Source organism: Anabrus simplex, chromosome 1 (assembly GCF_040414725.1).
Source record: "Anabrus simplex isolate iqAnaSimp1 chromosome 1, ASM4041472v1, whole genome shotgun sequence".
Classification (NCBI taxonomy): Eukaryota; Metazoa; Arthropoda; class Insecta; order Orthoptera; family Tettigoniidae; genus Anabrus; species Anabrus simplex.
Genome location: NC_090265.1, coordinates 965,676,758 through 965,700,867, shown reverse-complemented (window position 1 = coordinate 965,700,867; position 24,110 = coordinate 965,676,758). Strand labels below are relative to the sequence as shown.

The 24,110-nt window shown below is 38.7% G+C and overlaps 1 protein-coding gene across 3 annotated transcripts in view; it reads left to right on the top strand.

Annotated features, from left to right (window-relative positions):
• The window catches only part of Tace (ADAM 17-like protease Tace), a 230,982-nt gene that overhangs the window by 32,906 nt on the left and 173,966 nt on the right, over nt 1-24,110 (top strand). For all 3 annotated transcript variants that reach the window (XM_067136788.2, XM_067136787.2, XM_067136789.2), the window contains exon 4: nt 15,149-15,270. In XM_067136788.2, coding sequence (XP_066992889.2) covers nt 15,149-15,270 — 122 coding nt within the window. The remainder of the gene's footprint in view (nt 1-15,148; nt 15,271-24,110) is intronic.

Genomic DNA, 24,110 nt, shown 5'->3' with positions numbered 1-24,110 from the left:
ATGTGATCTTTTCAATATCTTTTCCTCTGCTTCAACTTGATAATAGCTATTGGCTAAATCAATTGTCGAGAAATAATTCGCTTTCCCTATTGAGTCACTTAACTCCGTAGTACCTGGTATAGGGTACATGCTACCGATCGTAATCTCGTTTAATTTTCTATCTAAATAAAATCTATCATTAAATTCTGGACATAATTCAAATATCCTTTCTCTATCACTCCTTAACATATGATCTGCCCTAATTAGTTCGATTACTCTTCGAGTTCTCGATTGTGAACATTTCTGTGCGTCACTTTTTTCTACTTTCATTACGTGCGCAATTTCATCTTGTCCTATGTCATATATAGTTTCCGTTCTCGGACATACTGTTATTGCTTTAGCTTCTCTAATTTCTATTTTATGTTCATCACCATTTACTTCTATGAATTCCTCCGTGAAATTAATTACCGAATCTTTCAATAAATCTCTACCTATCAATCCGTCTTGTGACAGATGAAATTCATCATCTACTACATGCAATTTGCATTGAGATGTTCCCAAAGTTACCTTCGCGGCTCCACACGTGAATAGTGTTCCTTTGCTAACTCCTAGCAATTTTAATCTATCACTTGTATCTATCTTTATTTCCTTCGGTACGCATTGTTTCTTTATTACACTTATTTCTGAGCCTGTATCGATTAAAAATCGAAAAGGTCCGTGTACATCATTTATAGATAGTAAAACTGTCCCTTCATTGTTATTACACTTATTGTGTACTTGGCCTATGTGAACACTTTTAGGACCTATAACCGGCCTTGCGTCATGATCCTGTTCTAGTTTTCCGCCTGCTTGTTCTCGTAACCTTTACCCTTGTAATTAGTGAATTGCTGCGGTTTACTACTTTTACAATTTTTCTCTACATGCCCTGTTCTCTTACAACGTTTACAAACTATTACTCTGCACTCTCGTGAATAGTGCCCTTCCTTATTACAATTGTAACACGTTATTGCCTTAACTTCTTTTGGTCGCATTTTAAGAAAACATGAGGATGCCGAATGTCCTTTCTTATTGCAATTACTACAATATTTATCTCTCCTAACTGATTCACCGTGCTTTTCTTTACTTGAGAGTATGGCCGACTCTTCTTGGGCCGCTACCTCAACTGCTAAACCGAAATCATCCGTAATGTTCCTACTACGGACAATCGTTTGAATGCTTTTATCAATTAATCCTTGTACAAAACATGATATCCCTAACTCTCCTATTAAATTCGCTCTATGAACTTTTGCCTCCGGTTCGACTCTTGCCGTGGCAACTTCTTTAAGTTCGCTTACCATTGCATCCATTCTAGAACCCCAAGCTATTACAGATTCATCTTTATTTTGCTGTGCTTTAAACATTTTACATGCGTAATGATCAATAGTCCTACGCTCTCCATAATTTTCAAACAAAGCTGCCTTCGCTTTTGGCCAGCTCGTAACATCCTGTCTTACTAATAACTTGCTTCTAGCTTCACCCGTTATTCTGGTAAGAACATATTTAAAAAACAGCGGATGTTCATCCGGTTGAACAAATTCTATTGCTGAATCTACATTTGCACAGAACTCTTTCAACCTACTCCGATTTCTCCCGTCAAAAGGATCTCCGATTAACTTGAACGCTTGATTGATATTAATATAATTGTTATCTGAATTATCACTGGCACTTCCCACTTCAGAATTAGACATACTGATTTTGAGTTTGGCTTACCTTACAATATTTGGTCTTCTACTGCGTGCTGATGGTGAGCTGACGACGTGCAGGTACGCCGGGTCGATTGCGTCTTCCTTCCTTGGACTCCTATGAATCCCTCTGCTACTCCGTGGGCCAGCCCTTACGCCTTCTTGGTTCTGCTCTCTGTCTGCTTACGGACTTCTTCTTCCTCCTGCCGACCGCCCCTCAGTCTACTAGGATAGACAGCCGCTGGACTTCTTCTTTCTCCTTCGGACCGCCCCTCAGTCTACTAGGATAGACAGCCTCCGGACTTCTTCTTCTTTCTTCCGACCGCCCCTCAGTCTACTAGGATAGACAGCCGCTTAGGAAACCACCAACGCCTGGTTAAGAGTTAAACAACCCTGGATGGACGTCGAACTCAGGACCAACCCCACAAAACTGACACCAGTTTTTCTTCTCCTGTCGTATCCCGGCCAACAGGTGAGACGCCGAGCGGTGAGTGGAATCACCTGATGGCTAACAACAGTACTAAAAACGAAAGGGATATAAGATGGTAATTTATAGGCGTAAGGTAAGTTGGTTGTTAAGAGTTGAAACTCATATGATTTCCTATATATGTGCGTATATTGACAGATGATGTACAAAGAATATACACGTACAATTGAAGTCGGTCACGTATTGTGACGTACTGGAACTAGCCTTCCTCAGAACGGCTACTCCAAGTAAATGCAAGTGGACTCTAAAGCATTAGAGTCCCACTGAAATGCTAAGCGATGTTAAAAACAGAGTATCGTGAAATCTCACAGAGATTCCTCAAGCTTTAAGTTGCCAACTACGATAAAACCCAGAAGAACTCGGGCTTAAGTCGAGAATCAAAGTATGAATGGTGAATACCAAGTGTTAGCACCACCGTTCAACCTGATCTACTAAGAAATATTCTAAGTAGCGAGACCGCTTGGAGAATTGATCGCAACCCTCTAACGTGAGCGGAAGGCAAGGCTCCCAAGGCGAAGACTAATGCAATAAGACGCTTGTTCCTTCAATTACATACGTATTTAAAGGGACTAGCAATATGATATGAGGTTCTCCCCTCCTCTCAGATAAAGCCTTACTGGCTTACTATTGGTGCTACCACCTCCCCCATGTATCTCAAATCCCACACTATGCACGTGGCAATATTTATTAACATGAACTTGACTTCTCGCCCTTAAACCTATGCTCATAAAATAACTTCCCCATTTCTAATACTTGTCATCATAAACATGACACTGCGTCCCGTTTCACTTAATTGGGTCGCCCATTAATTTTAAGTATCGTATCCTTCAAACTACCCCCATTTTCTTGCCATCTCCAGACGACAGGACGTGACTTTTTAGATTTGTCCGTATCGACTTCCTCGTGAGACCTCTTGACCTCACACAACTCTGTTTTTTTAACTGTCATTCTATATCACCCCCAACACATGGCTGCTTCGACAGCAAGGCCAGTGGATTGAGTTACCAAATTAATCACTATGTATTACTTATGTGCTGCTACTTGATGAAGGTTCGTGTCCCTGGACATGACAACTGGTTGGTTGGTTGGTCGGTCGGTCGGTCGGAATTGTAATAAATTTCATCTTAGTGTTGACAAGGTGGGCATTCATATTTTTAATGAGAGATGTTGCAAAGACTGTCATTATTCACAGTATTCAGCTGTTTATATGTAATAAGATTGAAGGCTAGTTGGACAGCTGCCATAGATGGCCTAGACGTCACTGAAGAGGTATACTGCGGAAATGGGGTAAGAAGTACTTTCCCAATGCTTTTCTGACCGAGCCAGAAGTTGCTATTACATATCAGTCTGCCAGCTCACTGATATTCATCTACCAACCAACCCAACACAAACAAACAAACCGACCGACCTGTTTCAAGAATTGAAGTTCTCTTCTTCGCCAGCTTAAACTACCATTACAAATCTCAAAACTTATTATTATAAACATTTTTTGTAGTATTGGGCATATCATGTTTCAGTTATCTCAATGAAAAAACAAATGAGCTTTGAAATTGTTAGCTCTACGGCTACATCGTTGCCTTTGCTCAATTGTCTCTGCCTCTCCGTCTCCACTGACCAAATTCAAGGCCACAACTCTACAAAGTGACTTATTGACTTCTACAGAAACTTTTGTATTGTAAGGTTTCTGCAACCGGGCGAGTTGGCCGTGCGGTTAGAGTCGCGCAGCTGTGAGCTTGCATCCAGGAGATAGTGGGTTCGGCAGCCCTGAAGATGGTTTTCTGTGGTTTCCCATTTTCACACTAGGCAAATGCCATGGCTGCTTCCTTCCCACTCTTAGCCTTCCCTATCCTATCATCGCCATAACACCTATCTGTGTTGGTGCGACGTGAAGTAAATAGCAAAAAAAAAAATGTTTCTGCACTTACACAGACTGTCTGCAAAAAATATTTATTGTATTCAATACTACATACTTGTATGAACAGCTGTTTCTAGAATGAAGTTATTTAAATAACAATCATTTCAAAACTGTCTTAAAGCTGACCAGTGCTCAAAACCTCACTCCAAACATTGGAAAACTGTTCTATGTATTGTTGAAATATTCGTTACATTTGTTGTTTACGTAAGTTTTTCACTGAGTTTGACCTGATTTAATTGTCATGGCCTTACATTCCATTATTCACAAAAATTTTCTAGGCTTTATTTTTTACCATTAGGTTGCAGTTTGTGTTGCAAAAGTACATCCCAGAAACATATATGTATATGAAATAAGAGTTATGTCTGTACATTGCTCAGAATTTAAAAAGAATGGTATTTCTGTAATGGTCATGTCCACAGTAAGAAGGAAATGTACTTTTTACTTTTCCATAATGTCTGTCTGTCTGTCTGTATGTATGTATGTAAGTATGTACACGGATCACAAGAAAACAGCTGATGAGAATTAAATGAAAGTCGGGGAATGAGCCACTACAATCTAGGCTATAAATCATTTTATTCATGCTGAGCAAAATGGTAGTTTAGGGGAAAGACTAAAATTTAATTCTCAAATATTTACGTTATTAGTGGCCCTATCGAAGGCCTACAATATCGAAAGCTCATAAAATTGATCAACAATAACATTACATTGACCATTGTTTGTTATGATGTTCTTTGTTTCTTATGCTGCCACTCGTTTCTGATAGATGGGATTACTGCTGCGTATTGAGTATAACAGCCTGCTTGAGTATTGGCGGGAAATAGCAGGGGAGTTAGATAACTTTCTTCTCTAGCCTACTATTCCTCTGACTCATACATTTTTTGATACTGCTGGTGCGTAACACACTGGTTCATTATCGCATTCCAGCTACTCAATCCTTAATCTGAGGCATTGATCGGAATGAGCAGTGTGCACATTTAATGGAATAATGGCAGAGGAGTGTTCACGGCTGTATGCGGCCTGGTCATTCCAGCTCTGGAACTTTGGACTGTTAGATCGGCAGCGTACTACTGATTGGAATAATAACAATAAGTTAATTTATTGATTTCACCACCTAATCAATACAATAAGTCTTGTCTTAGTTGATTTACATTGGCATGTTAACTAAAATGGTACATGTTTCGCCTTGAATTTAGGCATCATCAGCCATTATCTTAACCTTAAAATAGAATCAGGCACCTGATTTACATAAACATGAAATAAAACAAATTTTTTTAAAAACCTTGGAGAGACTTGAACTAAAATTAACATATGGTAAAAGACTTGTAATGAAGTTGGTTTTAAAGATATCACAATGAGTGAGGAAATATACAATTGGTGAAAGTAGTAGTGATATTGACATTAGAAGGCTTCTATTATAATTAAAATGAACAAAGCAACAGTCTGTTATGAACGAGAGATAGGATTGCTAAAAAATTATGTTGGCCGACCAGCGGTTCCAACGAAAATAACGATAAAAATCGTATTTAATAAATAATGTAGAATAAAATAATAATGAAAGATGGTCAAGTGACCAGCAGTTATTTGTTTACAAGAGATAAGAGTCAAAAATCAATGGCATATGGTGATGTGGTTCAGTTTGATCAAAAAATACGAAGTTGAAGTTGAAGGTTGAAGAACAATGTTTAAATAGGACCTTTATGGACTATCTCAAATTTGATGCAATGCTACAATGTTGTTAAGAATGTGGGTTGATTGACATGCTAGTCGAAACGGAAGTGTGACAGTTGAATTTGTAAAAGGAAACTAGAAAGGTGGTGTTAATTGAGTGAAAAAAATTGTAATGAAATGTTTAAGTGGAAATTGTGTACGCTTACCATTAGACGATGGTGAGGGTAACTTTGTTACGTTATTAACTGAACGTTATTGCTGACTGTCGGCTTCTTACTACGAGTGTTATAGCTGTAGGTTTGAGATGGAGGTGGAACTGTTTGCGAAGACTATGGGCTTGTTTGTAGTACTTGGAGGGGAGCTGCTATTGGTGGGAGAGAAAGAGGGAAGTGTATTGCTGCGCGTATTGTAACGGTGAGATGTCGTTGGAGGGAGCGATATTACAGTGGGTGTGGCTAAGGGTCTATTGGTTGCATTTGAATTAGAGGTACTGGCTGTGAGGGGAAGGGAGGGGAGTGTATTAGTTGTAGAGGAGGTAGGAGGGCTTATTGATTTGAGATTGAAAACTTTTAAGAATATATTGGTGAGGGGAATTGATTCTTGTAATAGACATAAAATCTGTTCGTACAAGGGGCTTTTTTAATCAATGATTTCGTTTAAGTTCTTATCTTTGTTGAAATGCTGGTCGAGGAAAATGAATAAATTTTTATACTCATTCATAAGTTTACTTTTATCGACTCTTTTGAGGATATGAAGGTCTTGATCTGTTGTAGTAAATTTATGTCCTGTGTCCCTCACGTGGTTGGCCATTGCAGAAAATTTGTTATGTCTTTGTGCATTATAATGCTCGGCGTATCTGGTGGAGAAGCTGCGGCCAGTTTGGCCAACATAAGAAAAATTACATGTAGAGCATTTGAGTCTGTATATCCCTGATCCAGAGTAACTATTGTCTGTGATGTTAATAGAGTTATGATTAAAGAATAAATTACAATCAGTGTTTTATGTTGTATAGGCTATTTTTACATCATGCTTCATTAATGAATTGGTTATCAGATAAATACCATGGTTAGTGAACATGAATTTAGCGTATTTTGGTTTAACAGGTTTCAATGGAGTTAAATTTGTAGCTTATTTTAATTTGGTTTTGTTGATGATTTTATCAATTATATCTGTATTAAATCCGTTGAATTTAGCTATTTCTTTCTTTGAATTACTGGAGGACATAGGGATTTTTAATGCCCTATATATTAGACTGTGATAAGTGGCTTTTTTATGTGAGTTGGGATGTAAAGAATCATTTTTTATGGTTGTTGGAGAAAAGGTCGGTTTTCTGTATATTTGGAAGTCGAACTTGTTTGATAATCGTGTGATTTTGATGTCTTAAGAAATTTAAAGAGCTATTGATTTCATCTTCTTTAGTGAATTGAATGTTATTATCCAAATTGTTGAGGAAAGATAATATGTTATCACTGTTATTGATTTCTTTATCTATGATTGCTGTGGTATCATCGACATAACGATGCCAAAGACAGAGTCCGTTGATGTTGTTGATAATCTTGCTGTGTTCGAGATTATCAAAGTATATATCAGCTAATATTCCAGATAACGGGTCTCCCATCGCCAAACCTTCCTGTTTGTAAATTTTCTTATTGAAGGTGAAGTAATTGTTGTTTAAAACGAAACTAAGTAATTTTAACCATTCATCAATTTCGATTTTACTTAATTTGCTATGTTTCAATAGATTGTTCCTTATGATGTTAATAGTATTATTAATAGGGATATTTGTATACATGCTGGTGATGTCGAAAGAGCATAAAACGTGGTTTTGTTGCAGGCTGAATTTATTTAGGGAATTGCAAAGTTCGATCGAGTTTTTTTATGGGGTTGGAGTTGTTGAATTTGAAGCTTTTTTTAGGAATTTGTGTAGGAATTGAGAAGTTTTATAGGTAGGACTATTCATACTATTAATTATGCCAAAGTAAATCAACTAAGACAAGACTTATTGTATTGATTAGGTGGTGAAATCAATAACTTAACTTATTGTTATTATTCCAATCAAATATCATCAATACGGATCAAGAATGATATTTATCACAAGCGTACTACTGTTCGTTAAAAGTGCGAAAATGTGTGATTTTTCACTTGATTGAATATTTCATATGATAATTGCTTTTAATCACGACATACCTACTGGCATCATTGTGATAACTAGAGATGAGAATTATAGGCACTAACAACAGTTTAAATAGGCAGGCATATAGGGTTTTAAATTAGCCAAAATAGGCATGTAAATAGGCACTAACATGTAAAATAGGCAACAAAATAGGCATGGAAAAAATTACTTATAATAACACAGTTACTATAAAAGGAATTTACAACAAGCAACTTTACGATGTTTTCTGGTAACAATCTTGTTCTCCTGTCATGCAGAATGTTTTTGTGCTGAGAGAAAGATCTCTCAACATCACATGAAGTGATCAGATAAAACTTCAATGAAGGCACTTCATCTGGCCTTAGTTCCATTATTTCATCTACCTCACCTTGTAGCACCCTGGTTACTTTTACCATCGCTTTCTGTCGTGGATGCTGTTGAAGGAGCCTATCAAACATTTCGCTGACAGTGGCTACCTTCCCGGAGGTTCGGTCAAAACTTCCCCTGACTTCTTCCACAATCCTAAATGATTCCACCAGGGGCATGCCACACTTCTCCAACTCTGTGATTGCTCCCGGCAGCTTGTTGAAGTTTGAAGATGCTCCAGTTTATGCTCCCTCTATTGAAGTGCATAGGTCTGAAAAAATTTTTGTTGGCCACTGTTCACAGTGGGCTGGTAGAAAGGCTGCGTTGATGCAGCTTTCTGTACTCATGTCAGATGCATCGCAGTATTTCTATGTTGATCAGTATGGTACTTTTTTCACATTTGATCTAAAAAATAATAAAATGGAGCTAATTGGCTTAGTATTTTTCACATGCATTTGTTTCATAAAAAATAAAAAGACTATTAGAGATTTTTCAGTTATAATTTAGCAGTATTATGTCGAGTTCACCGGTTGAAAAAATTAATAAAAATGACGTGAAACGGTACCTGAGTAGCGTAGAGAAGAGATCCTTCCTTTATGCTTGCTAGGAATCCACCAAGTTGCCCCTAGCAGTATTCTTATTTATATAGAAAAATTGAAACGGAGACACTAAATCTCAGATTTGTGAACATTTTATTTGTTGCTATTCGCTGGCTTTGGTCAGCCGGGTCAGCTGTCATGAAGACTATTTTCTGTTGCCTGCAATAGATCCTCCATCATGTGTGCCCACAAGGGTGCCACCCTCATTGAAAATTAGAAAACCGTGTAATTTGAAATTATCGTGGCATGCGCCCATAACCTTACTTTTTGTCACAATTTAGCAAGAGTCTAGAGGGGATGCTAGAGGCTTGTTGGCCGCTTAGCAGCCCTAACCTGGAAGCTTATGCCCCCTCCAGATTCTCTTTGCTTGCCCCTCAGCACAACGGTTACTAACCGAACCTCACCATTCTAGACCAACGGTCTTTTCACTGGCCTAGTCTTGTAAAGATAGTCTTGGCAGCCTTTTAAAACACTCGGTGACATTGTCCGAGCCATGCCATGTTGTATGTCTAGCCTCTGTTACTCTTCCTAGCCGCGCCACATTGGATCTGTAACCTGTGTTTTGTGAAAGCTTAGCGGAAGCCACATTGGATCTGTAACCTGTGTTTTGCGAAAGCTTAGCAGAAGCGTAATAAGGTTCACTATAGCCTACACATAGCACTGGTGAAAGTTACTCATGATGTTTTAAAAAAATTGCATTTCTGTTGTAAATCTCTATTTTCACATGATATGAATCACAGTTCAAAATCCAGATTTTTAATTTTCATCCACACTGTGACAAGACATCCCTGGTGTCCCGCAGTGCAACGCCCTAGGTTCCCTTCTTTTTGTCCTGTTTATTGATGACCTTACCGATACTGTTTCCCACCGTTCATGTGAAATCCTTCTCTTTGCAAATGTTTGTAAAATCTTCAAGCAGATCGATTCTCCCATAGATAAAATCCAATTGCATAATGCACTTCATTCACTGTCATTTTGGTGTACTACATGGCATCCTAATCCTCATCCCTCGCAAGTGTTCCACCATATCGTTCACACTTTGTAAATCCCCCGTTCTACAAGAATATCACCTACTGAACCAACCGATTGCGAGTGTTGACAGTCAAAAAGATTTAGGAGTGCATTTTGACAGTAAATTGTTGTCTCGCACATAAATCTGGTCACCTCATGTGCTGTGTCACTCCTTGGTTTACTCTACAGATTTTCTGATATCACAGATGTAAATGCCCTCAGAGCATTCTACGTTTCCTGTATCTTACCAATTGTTGAATACGTCTTTCCGGTCTGGTAATTTCTGCTTCTTCAAATTTCAGCCACCTTGACCGTGTACAATCTTTTTTCTGTGCTATCATCAGAGACAGGGTCCCTGCATGTTGCAACTTAAGCACTATCCAAGTGCTTGGGAAACTGAAACTCAAAGACTCTTTCTGCTTGGAATAAAGTAGCCGACCTAAAGCTGCTATTACAAAGCAGCTAATGGTCTATTTAGGACTCCAGATTTTGTTTCCGTATTCCCCCCTCCATGTCACATCCCGTAGTACCAGAATGAAGACCCTATTCCATATTCCCTAGTCCCGGCTTTCTCTCACCCAAAGGCCCTTTTCTGTACGTATTTCAGCAATGTTTAATACCTCATCTATCAACAAGAACCTAGACATCTTCGTATTGTTTCCTTGCTTTTGTCATGATATTTCTCATGTAACTTAATTTTCATTCTTGTTCTTTCCTGTTCTGCTCCTGTATTTACTGTAAATGTATTTTCCATTGTTAATGTCGTTGTTTATGTAAATATGTGTTATATATGATTGTTCAGTTTTTATTGTGTATATTTGTGTCCTTTGTAAATATTTATGAGGGGCGTACTATATTGTTCTACACTTTATGTTTTGTACATCCAGGTGTGGTTCACATTTCACTTTTGAAGCTGGTGACGTGTAACTAGTGTCTTGTTCCACCATTTGGTAGCAGTACACGCACAGGGGCCAACGAATGCACTCATCATAGCCATTTCATACCAACACTGTCAGCGTAGCAGCAGACAACATGGAAAGCAACTGTCAGGGACAGCGCTATACGACTTGGTTCCTATGGAAAGAAGGTGTGACCACTGATGAACTCCATCGGCGCTTGGTGGCAGTCTGTGGAGAACATGCGCCGTCACAAAAAACAGTTTACAACTGGGTGGAAGGTTGGAAAACAGGGGTCATGGTAACGGAGCCATGTCTCATCACCTGTCACAAGCCTAGCCATGAAGTCAGCTGGATCTTAATCATGGCGTTGCAAAAGTTCACACGTCCACACGCCTCTACTTTTCGTCTGCAGACAAGAGTCTAGGCACTTACCTGGATGACACCTTCTCCAACTGTAAGTGGCCATGCACGATCCACTGCAGGGTGTTTTAGCTAATTCCTGTGACTGCCTCCATTTCCGTAAATGTGATGCATTTGTTTCCTTGGATGGCCTGTTCGACCCGAGCAATGTTGGCTAGTGTTGACACTATCACATTCCTTCCAGAACTGGTTCCTTTGTCCACTGATGTGCGCCCTGTTTTCCAACCGTTCACCCAGTTGTAAACTGCTTTCCATGACAGCGCATGTTCTTCACAGACTGCCACCAAGCGCCGATGAATTTCTGCAGTGGTCATGCCTTCTTTCCATAGGAACTAAGTCATATAGCGCTGTCCCTGACGGTTGCTTTCCATGTTGTCTGCTCCTACACTGACAGTGTTGTTATTATGAAATGGCTATGACGAGTACATTCGTTAGCCCCTGTGCATGTGCTACTACCAAATGGTGGAACAAGACACTAGTTACACGTCACCATCTTCAAAAGTGAAATGCGAACCATACCCGGATGTACAAAAAATAAAGTGTAAAACAATATAGTACGCCCTTCGTATATATCTTTCATTTTAGATTAATATCTACTGTACATATCTCGGATGTTTTTAATTCGGCATTATGCTGTTGCTGATCCTGAATGAATAAATAAATAAATAAATAAATAAGTAAATAAGTAAATAAATAAATAAATAAATAAAGAGAGACCACCAACGTTCTAACTCCTCGTTCAGTAATGAAATAATTATTTACATTTTAACAATAAAAAATTGAAAGTTCATGGCTAATACGGTATTGCAACAAAACAATTTATCACAATACATAAATTAATAGGCCTATAAATGCTACAATGAAATGCGATCGCAGTTCTCAATCACAGAAAAAGAAAAAAGAAAAAAGGGACAAACGAACCTACCTCCTAACAGCATGCTTGGCGAAAGACTACCCTTCCGTCCGTAGTAAAATTGGGATCCCCCATGATCCACTGCTTCAGCTTGAAGGACTTGGCTGATTTTTCTTTGGGCATTGCCGCAGACACCATTCTTCTTCTTCTTCTTCACAATAAATCACAACCCGTTCTGAAGATAAAGTGTACGCGTACAACAGTTCACATCCAGAGGGAGGTATAGGGGTTATGGCTTGTGCAACATAGTTCAACGTTGATTGGTTCTCACATATGTCTTAGCAGGTTGGAGAGGCTGAAGGATTCGATACCAAATTGTTCCTTGTTTCTCCTGATGGAAATTTCCCAACCATGATTCCTGGTGACTTCCGAGAATTCTCATTTTTGTTCATGGGGTAAACAGATATTGAGAAATGTGAAGATAATTCTGTCGAGCACACCAGCTGCAATATAATGCACTGGAATAAAATCGGCTTCTTTAAAATACAGTCAAAAAGCATCAAATAGCCAACTGTACTCCAAATAGGCACTAACCCCTGAAATAGGCATTTATAGGCACAATAAAACCAACAAAATCTAGCTTTAAAAAAAACTAAAACGGATTTATATCTCAAAAGCCTACGTTTCTGAACACAGGAATAAAATAGGCAAATTCCCATCTCTATTAATAACCTATGCTGATTAAGTTGAGAAAACCACTAAAGCAGTCTTTATGAGAATGTAAAACGGCAGGTGGAGAGTGAAAGTCTACCATTACATTCCACCCTGTTACTGCTAATAAAGTTAAAAAAGTATTATATTCTATCAAATCAAAAGCCAGAGGAGTGGATGATATCCCTGTAACTTTCTTACACAACATTATTGGTGCTGTTTTACCAATTATTACCCACATTTTCAACTATTGTCTTAAAAACGGAACCTTTCCTTCACTATGGAAACTAGCTAATGTTATCCCTGTGCCTAAGAAACCTGACCCCTCCCTGCCATCCGACTACAGACTAATTTCTATCCTACCAGCGATTTCCAAAGCACTCGAGCATCTGGTTCATGAGCAGGTGTTGGAATACTTAAACAACCATTCTCTCCTAGACCCATTGCAATCTGGCTTCAAGAAGGGACACAGCACAGCAACTGCCCTGCTCAAAGTGACTGATGACATATGACACGCAATGGACCAAAGACTGGTGACAATACTTACTCTCCTCGATTTCAGTAGCGCATTTGACACTATAAACATCCAGACCCTATTAAACAAGATGCAATCTTACTACTTTGATCAACGAACTATTAATTTCTTTCCATCGTACCTCAAAAATCGCGCGCAACGAATTATAACCCTTGATCAAACCTCTCACTGGTTAACCAGGAAGGCACGCCGCAGGGTAGTGTTTTAGGCCCATTGCTCTTTATCCTGTACATAAACAACATTTTATCTAATTTAAAGAATTGTAGCTACCATCTTTATGCAGATGACTTACAAATTTACTGTCACTGTAAGACCTCTGATTTGCCTCATGCCATAACAGGCATCAATGCTGACCTTCAGCGACTCAACGCTTACTCCTTGAAAAATTCCCTCCTTCTTAACCCCTCCAAGACACAAGCAATCATTATTGGCTCTCAAAAATTGTTGGCCACACTAAGATATGAAACTATTCCTCCAGTTATACTGAATGGTAGAGTTAAATCATTCAGCCAAACTGTGAGAAATCTTGGAGTGACAATGAATGAAACTTTAAATTGGTCTGAATATATTAAGAATGTGTGTAAAAAAAATATTTTCGATACTTCATTCGGTTAAAAGAAACAGCGATATTTTACCTTGTAATGTGAGAGTCAAACTCATACAAACGCTAGTGCTTCCCATCCTCGACTACTGTGACGTCATTCTGGTAGACACAACAAAAGAGCAGACTTCGAAACTTCAGCGAGCGCTTAATTGTTACCTTAGATTTATATAGTCTAAGTTATGATACGCATGTCACCCCATACTATCACACTATTTCATAGCTGAAGCCTGACATACGACGAACGTATCACATACTGATACAGATATACAGACTGCTCTCTGAAGACAGACCACTATACATTTCATCCCAGCTTAAGTATTTGTCCTCCTTTCACAGCAGAAATACCCGCTCTGGTTCCTCCCTTTCTATTCCTGTTCACCGCTCCTCTATGTACATCAATTCCTTTGTTGTGGCGGGTTCTAGACTTTGGAATTCCCTGCCTATCAGTGTTAGAAATTCCACCTCATTATTTAAATTTAAGACTGCTTGCCTAGACTACCTGCTGAATGCAGCTGACTAACTTGTATGATTGGAAGATCAAATGAATGTGAGTTAGAAAAGTGTAATGTATTCTTGTGTAGGTTATTATTTACTATATACTATTATGTACTCAAACTCTGCTCTCAGTGATGTATCTCTACAGTGGTTAAGTGTAAGAGAGGGCCAAGAGCCCTAACTTTGCCACCTACAAAGGCATTAATAAATAAATAAATAATGAAAATTCTCCAACTTGATTGTGACTGATGGAAGGCAAGAGGGCCTACCATTACAGTGAAAATTCCCTAACCCAGTCTTCACATAAACAAAGATGTTTGGTGACTTCCCCGTCACATTTCTGGGGTAAGTTAAGAGCTATGCAATTTAATACAATTTTACTCACAACGTGTACCCTACCTAACCTAGAATTCTGTTGCAAAGCACGGATACATCAGCTGGTCTTCACTATAAGCATAGGAAGGAGACAGCAAGCGTGGCGCACTGTTGCCCTTAGCCATTGCTCTGGGACAGGCTTGATGTAATTGGTAGTCATTAATTACATCATTATTTGTTGTTTTAAACACTGTGCTAAGAATAAACTACATTATCAAGTTTACCTACCACTAAAAATGCTTTTCAATCTCTACTATTTCTCTTAGCAGTTGGATTCTTTAATACCCTTTCGTATAAACTCTTGTACTTTTAAATAAATCCCAGTTGGGTTTTAACCAAGTGCTTCATTTGTCTCCAGAACATGACAACTTCTTCAGAGGTAGAGTGTTTGGAGAGATAGCTTCATATGCAAGTGTTCATTTGGAGGATGGTATGATGACAGCAACTATTCATGTTCCAGAGGATACTTACCACATTGAGGTAAAGTTACAATACTTCTGCTAAAGCCAGTAAGAAAATGATTGTCATTATTACGAAGGTAATACCAAAAATAAGGTCTCCTATTTTTTTTTACAAATTCATAGACCTGTTTATTTCTACAATGGTTTACATCATTTTACAGCAGCATGCTTCTTCTTCTGTATAGGCTCTATATAATCCTATAAGTCTAGTTTTCTCCCTTCTCTTACTTAAAGTTTCCCACCCAAGTTCCTTTAACATTTCTGATACACTACTCTTTCTCCTGAAATCCCCTGTTACAAACCTTGCTGCTTTCCTCTGCACACCATCTAGTTCTTTTATTAGGTATTCTTGGTGAGGATCCCAAACACTTTGCATATTCCAATAATGGACGAACCATACTTAAGTAACTTTTTTCTTTTAATTCTTTGTTGCATCCTTTAAGTAGTCTCATTATGACATGTAACGATCTGTATGTTTTCCCAACAATGTCATCAATATGACCCTTCCAGTGCAAATTACTTTCAAATCTCACACCTAAGTATTTGCACTTGCCATCTTTTGGGATAACTACCTCATCCAAAGTATATTCAAATTCAGTTTTAAAGCTCCTGTTTGTAAATGTTGTAACAGTTGATTTGCCTCCATTAATCTTCATATTATTTTCTTCAACCCATTCTTGGATACTGTCAAGGTCCCTTTGTAATTCTGAACAATCCTCAATGTTATTTATTTCCCTATAAACAATTATGTCATCTGCATACAATCTTATTTTCGATGTTATATTGTTCCCTAAATCATTTGCGTATATTAAGAAAAGTAACGGACCGATTATACTACCCTGTGCAATTCCCTTCCAGACTTTCTCTTCCTGTGATATATTATTTCCTACTTTGACTTTCTGAACCCTTGAATTTAGAAATGTTCTTATCCAACGTATAACCCTTACATCCAATCCTATTCCCTCCAATTTCTTTAATAATATTCCATGTTCCACTCTATCAAAGGCTTTGGAAAGATCTATGGCTATGCAATCTAACTGGCCTCCTGAATCTAACTGATCTGATATGTCCTGCTGAAATCCCACCAGTTGTGCCTCGCAAGAAAATTTCTTTCTAAATCCATACTGGCTCCTCATGAACCAATTTTTATCATCACATATCCCTCTGATGTACTTTAAACTCTCCAGTATTTTACAAACTATACTGGTCAGGCTGATTGGTCTGTAGTTCTCTGGTTTCCTTTTATCACCCTTTCCTTTATAAATTGGTATTATTATAGATTCCTTCCATTCCTTTGGTATCACACTATTATTTATGACATAGTCAAAGAGAAATTTTAAATAAGGCACTATATACCACCCCATTGTCTTTAATACCTCCCCAGTAATTTGATCACTTCCTGCTGCTTTTCCTTGCTGAAGCAGTTGGATTTCTCTGAAAATATCTTCATTTGTGAATGAGAAGCTTCTTGTTTCCCTCTTTGTCTCTCCCTCTCTATCTTCTGTTACGGTTTCCAAGTCCTGACAATCTTCTACTGAATCTCGGAATTCCCTACTAAAGAGGTTTGCTTTCTCAGTATCTGTTAAATAGTGTTCACCCCCTTCTCCCACCATTGTAGGAATTTGGATTCCTTTTCCTTTTTGATTCCTAATATATGAATACAACTTTTTCCATTTCCCTTTGTGGTCATTACCCTCTTGAAGAATGCCATTCATATAATTCTCTTTTGCTTCCTTTTTCACTCTATTCAGTTCCCTCATTAGCTGTTTTCTACTTTCTCTACTCTCCCTACCTTCTTTGATTTTCCTGTTTACTATTCTACATTTTCTTTTTAATTTTCTTATTTCCCTTGTGTATAAACAGGGTCTGAGGTCATTTTACCCTTCTTAACAGGTACAAATCTCTTCTCTCCTTCCCAAATGATTCCTATAAATTTAGCCCAAAGTGTATCCACATTATTCCCTTCACTTATCCAACAACTGAATTGTGATTTAAGGTAAGTCTCAAATTCATCAACTTTAGTTTTTCTGTATAATTTCTTGTCTTTTGTGACCCTCTTATTAAGCATTTTTGGTACAAGTCCTACATCCATTATTACAGCCTTATGGTCACCTATTCCTTCAATTACCTCAGTTTTATCAACAATTTCCCATGGTTTAACCAAGAATACATCTAGCAAGTTATTGAGACGAATTGGTTCTTGTACTACTTGTGTAAATCCTCCCTCCCAAATTATCTTATTTGCCAGTTTCTGTTCATGGGCTTCACTTGCAGCTCCATTCCATTCAACTTCAGGCAAGTTTAGATCTCCTCCAATTATTACCGTATCATTATTGTTTTTATGAGTATAATCTATTATTTTCTCAAATATTTCCATGTCTCTTTCCTCTCTTCCAGGCCTATATGTTCCTATAATTCCCACCTCCTTCATATTATCACAAACTAATTTTATCCCTAATATTTCATCCCTTTCATCAGTAAACCATTCATGCGAACAATAAGTTTCCTTCACCAGAATAAATACCCCTCCTCCCTTTTTATCTCCTCAGTCTCTACGATAGACTGTATACCCTTCTGGAAATACTTCTGTATTACCCACCCCTTCTCTCAACCACGATTCCACTCCTATCACCACATCCGTCTCATAAGATTCCATCAATGTACCGAATTTTAATTGTTTATTTACTACACTCTGACAGTTTACCAAGAGCAATCTCAGACCTCCTTCCTCCCTAAATCTTGACTGTTGCAATTGGGTAACGTTTGACTCATGAGTTGAGAACTTCCCTGGAACCCAGATCCTTGTACATAGATCTTGATTTAAGGGTCTGGGTTTTCTGGCAAGTTTCCCTGTATGTGCCAGTTTAGTGGTATGGGTTTTCTTAAGTACAGATTAGTTTGCAAATCTCTGTTGATAATTGTAGCAATTTGTCTACAGAGAGTTACTTTTCCATTACCATTTAGATGTAACCCATGTCTAGTGAACATTTGCCTGCCAAGACCTAAAGTATCTACTACATAGACATTCCTAAAACTCTTACTTAATCTCTTGATTTTTATATTTACATCATGTACAGCTTTGTTCACACATGAGTCCTCTAAAAGGTCAAACCTGGGTGGCACATTTACTACAATTACTTTTGAGTCAGGTAGTTTAGAAATCTTACCTCTGAGAGTCGTAATTAATTCCTCACCTTCATTTGCAGCAATGTCATTTGTACCACTCACAATCACCACATAATTGTCCTTCTCTAACACAGGATCACAACTTGAAAGGACGTCTTCAGTTTTGGCACCTGGTTTTATTAGTCCTAAAACCTCAGTCTCTGGATTCTGCAGCTCATCCTTGATGCCTTCTGCCATACCCCGCCCTTGACTGTCTGCGTAGAGATGAATCTTTGGCGATCTTGACTTTCGGTTGGTTTTCTTCTTCTGTAGCTTACCTCCACTGGATTTAAAATTATTTGGAAAACTTGGTGTGTCTTCTGGAACTTGCTGCAATAACTGAAATCTATTTTGGCACTGCAAAGAATTTTTTCCCGGTTTTAAGTTGTACGTAGTTTCTCCCATATGTTTAACATTAGGCCTAAAATGGCCACGCATCACTTCCGTCCACGGCGATCTTTCTTCTCCAATGTCTTCTTTATCTTCCAGTTTCTTTATTCTGTCCTTTAAGCTTTCATTTTCATGTTTCAGAGCGCATAAGTCCTCTTGTAGCACTCCTAAAATCTTAATTATAGTTTCGTAAGTCTCTCTTTCTTGTTGTTCTGCCTCACTCTCAGTTTGTTTACACTTGGGACACAGCCACTCACTTTCTTCAATATCAGTCCTATTTACAATATTTGCACAACGAAAATGGTACCATTCATCACACTTACGACACAGAATCCCATTTTTAACTAATCTTCTGCATTTGCCACATTTTTCACTGCATCTTACACCATTATCTACTACGGATATCACAGACTTACACACAGTAGTCGCCATCTTGAATCTTGAATCAAGAGTCGCCTTGCACTCGTGACCTAACAGTAATGAACATCACTGGCAGGGTGATCCGCCAATCTTCACGCATGATTTGCTCAACCTTCATGACTGTCTCGATGGAAATTGATGGTCTCCCACTCCTTTGTACATCATGAATTTCAGTCCAACCGGTTTAAACTCTGTACACCACTTACGAACATTTTTTACATCCATGTACGTCTCACCATACACTTCCATTAATTGGCGATGGATTTCAATCGGTTCAGTACCTTTTGCGTTAAAAAACTGAATAACTGCGCGCACTTCGCACTTGGTATTAACATCCAACAGGAGCTCCATTTTCAATGGCTGCCAAGACTGAGTGCCTCAGCGCGGCGTGCGCATGTTTGTTTATATGCGAGCGCGTTAAACACTCTTCACAATATTGTGACCAACAGCTACACGAACAGGGTTCTGTATTTATAAAAAAAAATAGGAGACTTTATTTTCTGTCTTTATAAAAAAAAATTGGAGACTTCATTTATGGGATTACCCTCGTACAATAGTGAAATGCAACTCATTCTGGTATATATACAAGGTATATATACATTGCTGGTGTATGTACACCATAAAACAGAATCAGCATTTCTCACGTGTACATGTTACGATGGTACCCAACCTACCTTACAGTACATGGCCTCATCCATTCAACACACTCTGCATGCGCTGTGCTGCAAGGAATAGTGCCATCTGTGAGAGACTAATCAAAATATTAGTATCCAGGATGTTCTTGAAATAGGAACAGTGTAGCTGTATTTTTTTTTTTTTGCGTCGCACCGACACAGATAGGTCTTACGGCGACGATGGGACAGGAAAGTGCTAGGAGTGGGAAGGAAGCGGCCGTGGCCTTAATTAAGGTACAGCCCCAGCATTTGCCTGTTGTGAAAATGGGAAACCACGGAAAACCATTTTCAGGGCTGCCGACAGTGGGGTTCGAACCTACTATCTCCCGAATACTGGATACTGACCGCACTTAAGCGACTGCAGCTATCGAGCTCGGTGTAGCTGTATTAAAATTGAATGTGCCCACAGCCGTATAGCACAGTAGGTTCTAAATTTTTAAGAAAAAATAACTGTTAGATTGTTCACTCCATCAAAATTAATGTATCTATGTATATAAAATAAGGGTTTTGTCTGTACATTGCTCAGAATTGGGAAAGAATGGTATTTCTGTATCGGTCATGTCCATAGTAACTAGGAAATGCACTCTTTACTTTTCTGTAATGTACGTATGTATGTACGTTCTGTATGTATGTATGTATGTATGTATGTATGTACACACATCACAAGAAAACGGCTGAAGAGAATTTAATGAAAATATTTATGTGAAGTCAGAGGATGAGCCACTACAATCTAGACTATAAATCATTTTACTCACGCTGAGTGAAATGGTAGTTTAGGGGAAGGCCTAAAATTAAATTCTCAAATAATTATATTATTAGGGGCCTGTCGATAAATACTACATAACTAAAGTTATATAGAATTAAATTTCCAATCATTTATATTATACCTTGTTACTGTACCGGCTTTAATAACACAGATATTCATGAATTTGTATTTTTGTTGCCAAGTCCATATCAACGCCGAGCCACGTGAAAATGGGTTAACAGAATTTAATGAAAGTCGGTGTATAAAGTCAGGGAATAAGAAACTACAGTCTAAGTTATAAACAATTTTATTTGCCCTGTATAAAATTGTAGTTTAGGGGAAGGCGCCTAAAATTTAATTTTTAAATACCAATGTTATTGGTCCTATCGAAAAGTACTACATAGGAAAAGTTATAGAGAATACAATTTCCGACCATTTTTTTTATTTGTTCGGGGCGTCCACCCACGTGGATCTTTTTTCCCTACTGGCACCATACTGTATGAACCTGCGTTTAATTGGAATGGCGGTAGCGTGGAATGGTGTGTGTGAGGAAAGGAAGATTAAGGACGTCACAAACACCCAGTCCCTAGGCAGGGATATTAATCATGACAATTAAAAACCCCTGACCCGGCCAGGAATCGAACCCAGGGCCGCCGGGTGACAGGCGGACGCATTGCCCCCTACACCACAGGGCCAGAATATTTCCAATCATTTATGTTTTATTCAATTTTACCGTACCGACTATGATAGGAGTGGTATTTCAGAGTCAGAAGAAAACTAAATGTCAAGGCCTACAATACTGAAAGCGCGTAACATTGATCAACAATAACATTACATTGACCATTGTTTGTGGTGATGTTCTTTGTCTCTTATGCTGCTGCTCGACTCCGATAGATGGGATTACTGCTGCGTACCGAGTATAACAGCCTGATTGCATATTGGGGGAAATAGCTGGGGAGTTAGAAAACTTTCTTCTTTAGCAGGTCATTCCTCTGGTTCATACATTTTCTTATACCGTACTGCTGGTACGTAACTCACTGGTTCATCATAGTATTCCAGCTATTCGATCCCTATTCTGTCGCGTTGTTTTGAATGAGCAGTCTGCACACTTAAGGGTAGAGGCTCACTTAGTAGTAGTAGTAGTATGACCTGGTCTAGAATTACAATTTAGGGATATTCCAAATTATAGCACCACAATTCACTAAATAACTCCAAACTCAACCTGAAAAGAGCCATTTCTTAAAAAGAGACTCTTCCTCTTCACTTTATTAAATTCTCCATTCATTTTATTCAAAATTAGAAGTGAAGAGGAGGTTTCTCCTCTGGCTTGGAGGAAAAAATTGCCTCCAAGTCAGACAGATTTTTCCGCCGCCAGTGTAGAGAATTGAGATTTTCCGACTCATCGGGTACTCCTAGGAAACAGATTAGTAAGAGGGCATAGTTTTTGCCCTGGGACTTTCCACTATTCGAACCCCCAACTCTCCAACCCCCTTCGGAAAAGGACTAAGAGTGTTCACGGATCACGGCTGTCTGCGGCCTAGTCATTCCAGCTCTGGAACTTTGGACTGTTAGATCGGCAGCGTAGTACTGTTCATTAAAACTGAGAAAATGTGTTGTTTTTCATTTGATAGAGTGTTGCATGTGAAATCATTGCTTTTACTCGCGCCATTCCTACTGACTTCATTGTAATGACCTATGTTCATTTCAGTTGAGAAAACCACTAAGACAGTCTTTCTGAGGATGTAAAAAGTAGGTGGAGAGTGAGTGTCTCCCATTATAATGAAAATTCCCTAACGCAGTCTTCATATGAGAAAAGAAGTTTGGTGATTTCTCCATCGTGATTCCAGGGTAATGTTAAGAACTATGCAATTTAATACAGTCTTGCTTACAACATGTACTCTACTTAACCTACAATTCTGTATACAGTGTAGAATTCTGTAGCGAAGCACGGATACATCAGCTAGTAAATAAATAAAATTCAGTAAATACCTGGGGAAAAAGCATGTAACAGATTATACCTGAAATAGAAACCACTTTATTATGTAAGGTATAATCTGTTATTTTCTTTTTGAGGTATTTACTAAATTTTATTTATTCATAAATTAGTTTTGATAGACTGAAGAACCTAACAGTTACAAATTAACTGAATCAGAACTAAAAACGAAATGTCTTCCACTGTAACATTACAGCAATGTCGTGAAAGTCTTGGTGAGGCATGCAGAGATTTGGCATTACCTTACAGAACCGTGGCATGGTGAGTCAAAGCCTTCAGTGATGAACATCATCATATGGTTGAGATCCCTTGACTTTTTTTTTCAATTTGTTTTACGTCGTACCGACACAGATAGGTCTTATGGCGATGATGGGATAGAAGGCTTAGGAGTGGGAAGGAAGTGATCATGGCCTTAATTAAGGTACAGCCCCAGCATTTACCTGGTGTGAAAATGGGAAACCACGGAAAACCATCTTCAAGGCTGCTGACAGTGGGGTTCGAACCCAGTATCTCCCGGATGCAATCTCACAGCTGTGCGCCCCTAACTGCACGGCCAACTTACCCGGTGAGATTCCTTGACTGGGTCGCCCTCGTGTCAGTAATGATGATGTGCAGCTTGTTGGTGATTTGCTGGGAATGAATACAACCTGGACAGTTGATGAGTTATCCCAAGAGACAGGCATATCCTGAGAGAATGCCTCGACATGAGAAAAATTGCATTGTGATGGGTTCCACACCATTTAATAATTGCAGAAATAGCAATGAAATGATGCTGCGCATACCCACTTAGAACATTATGAGCATGAAGCAGATGTTTTCCTACACTGTATCATAACAATGGATGAAACATGGACCCAATCATACCAGCCCAAACTGAAGTGCTAATTGAATGAATGGCATCATTACAGGTCCTCATAAAAGTCAGAACCCCAGCAATGTAAAGGTGATGGTGATTCTGGTGTATGGCTGTGATAGTATTATCTTAAACACGTGGTGGTTTATTTATATACTCGATAAGATTGGGAAGTGTTCTGTCATCACCCATACTCCCTGAACTTCAGCACTTGTGATTTGGATTTCATACCAAAGACAATGGAATCACTTTATGGTATCTATTTCCAAATCGTTCCCGAAGTACTGCAAGTGATGGATAACTCCATTCGCACAATCCAGAGAACAGGCGCTGCTACAGGGATACTATGGCTTCCACATCATTGGCAATGGGTTCTATACAATTCTGTACACTACAGTTGGGCTCACGAGTCTTGACATTTAAGCGGCAAAAACAGTAACTACGAAGTACGCTGCATTATATTAGTTAGACACGTGGGGAAAGTGTGTGGAGGAAAGGGAACCAGGGTAGAATGTTATCCAGGAATTAGGTTGAGGCAGATGTTGAGGAAAGTAGAAGAGAGGGAGGAGGGGAAGGAGAAGGTGGTAGTGTTTCACGTTGGTACCAACAACGCAAGGCA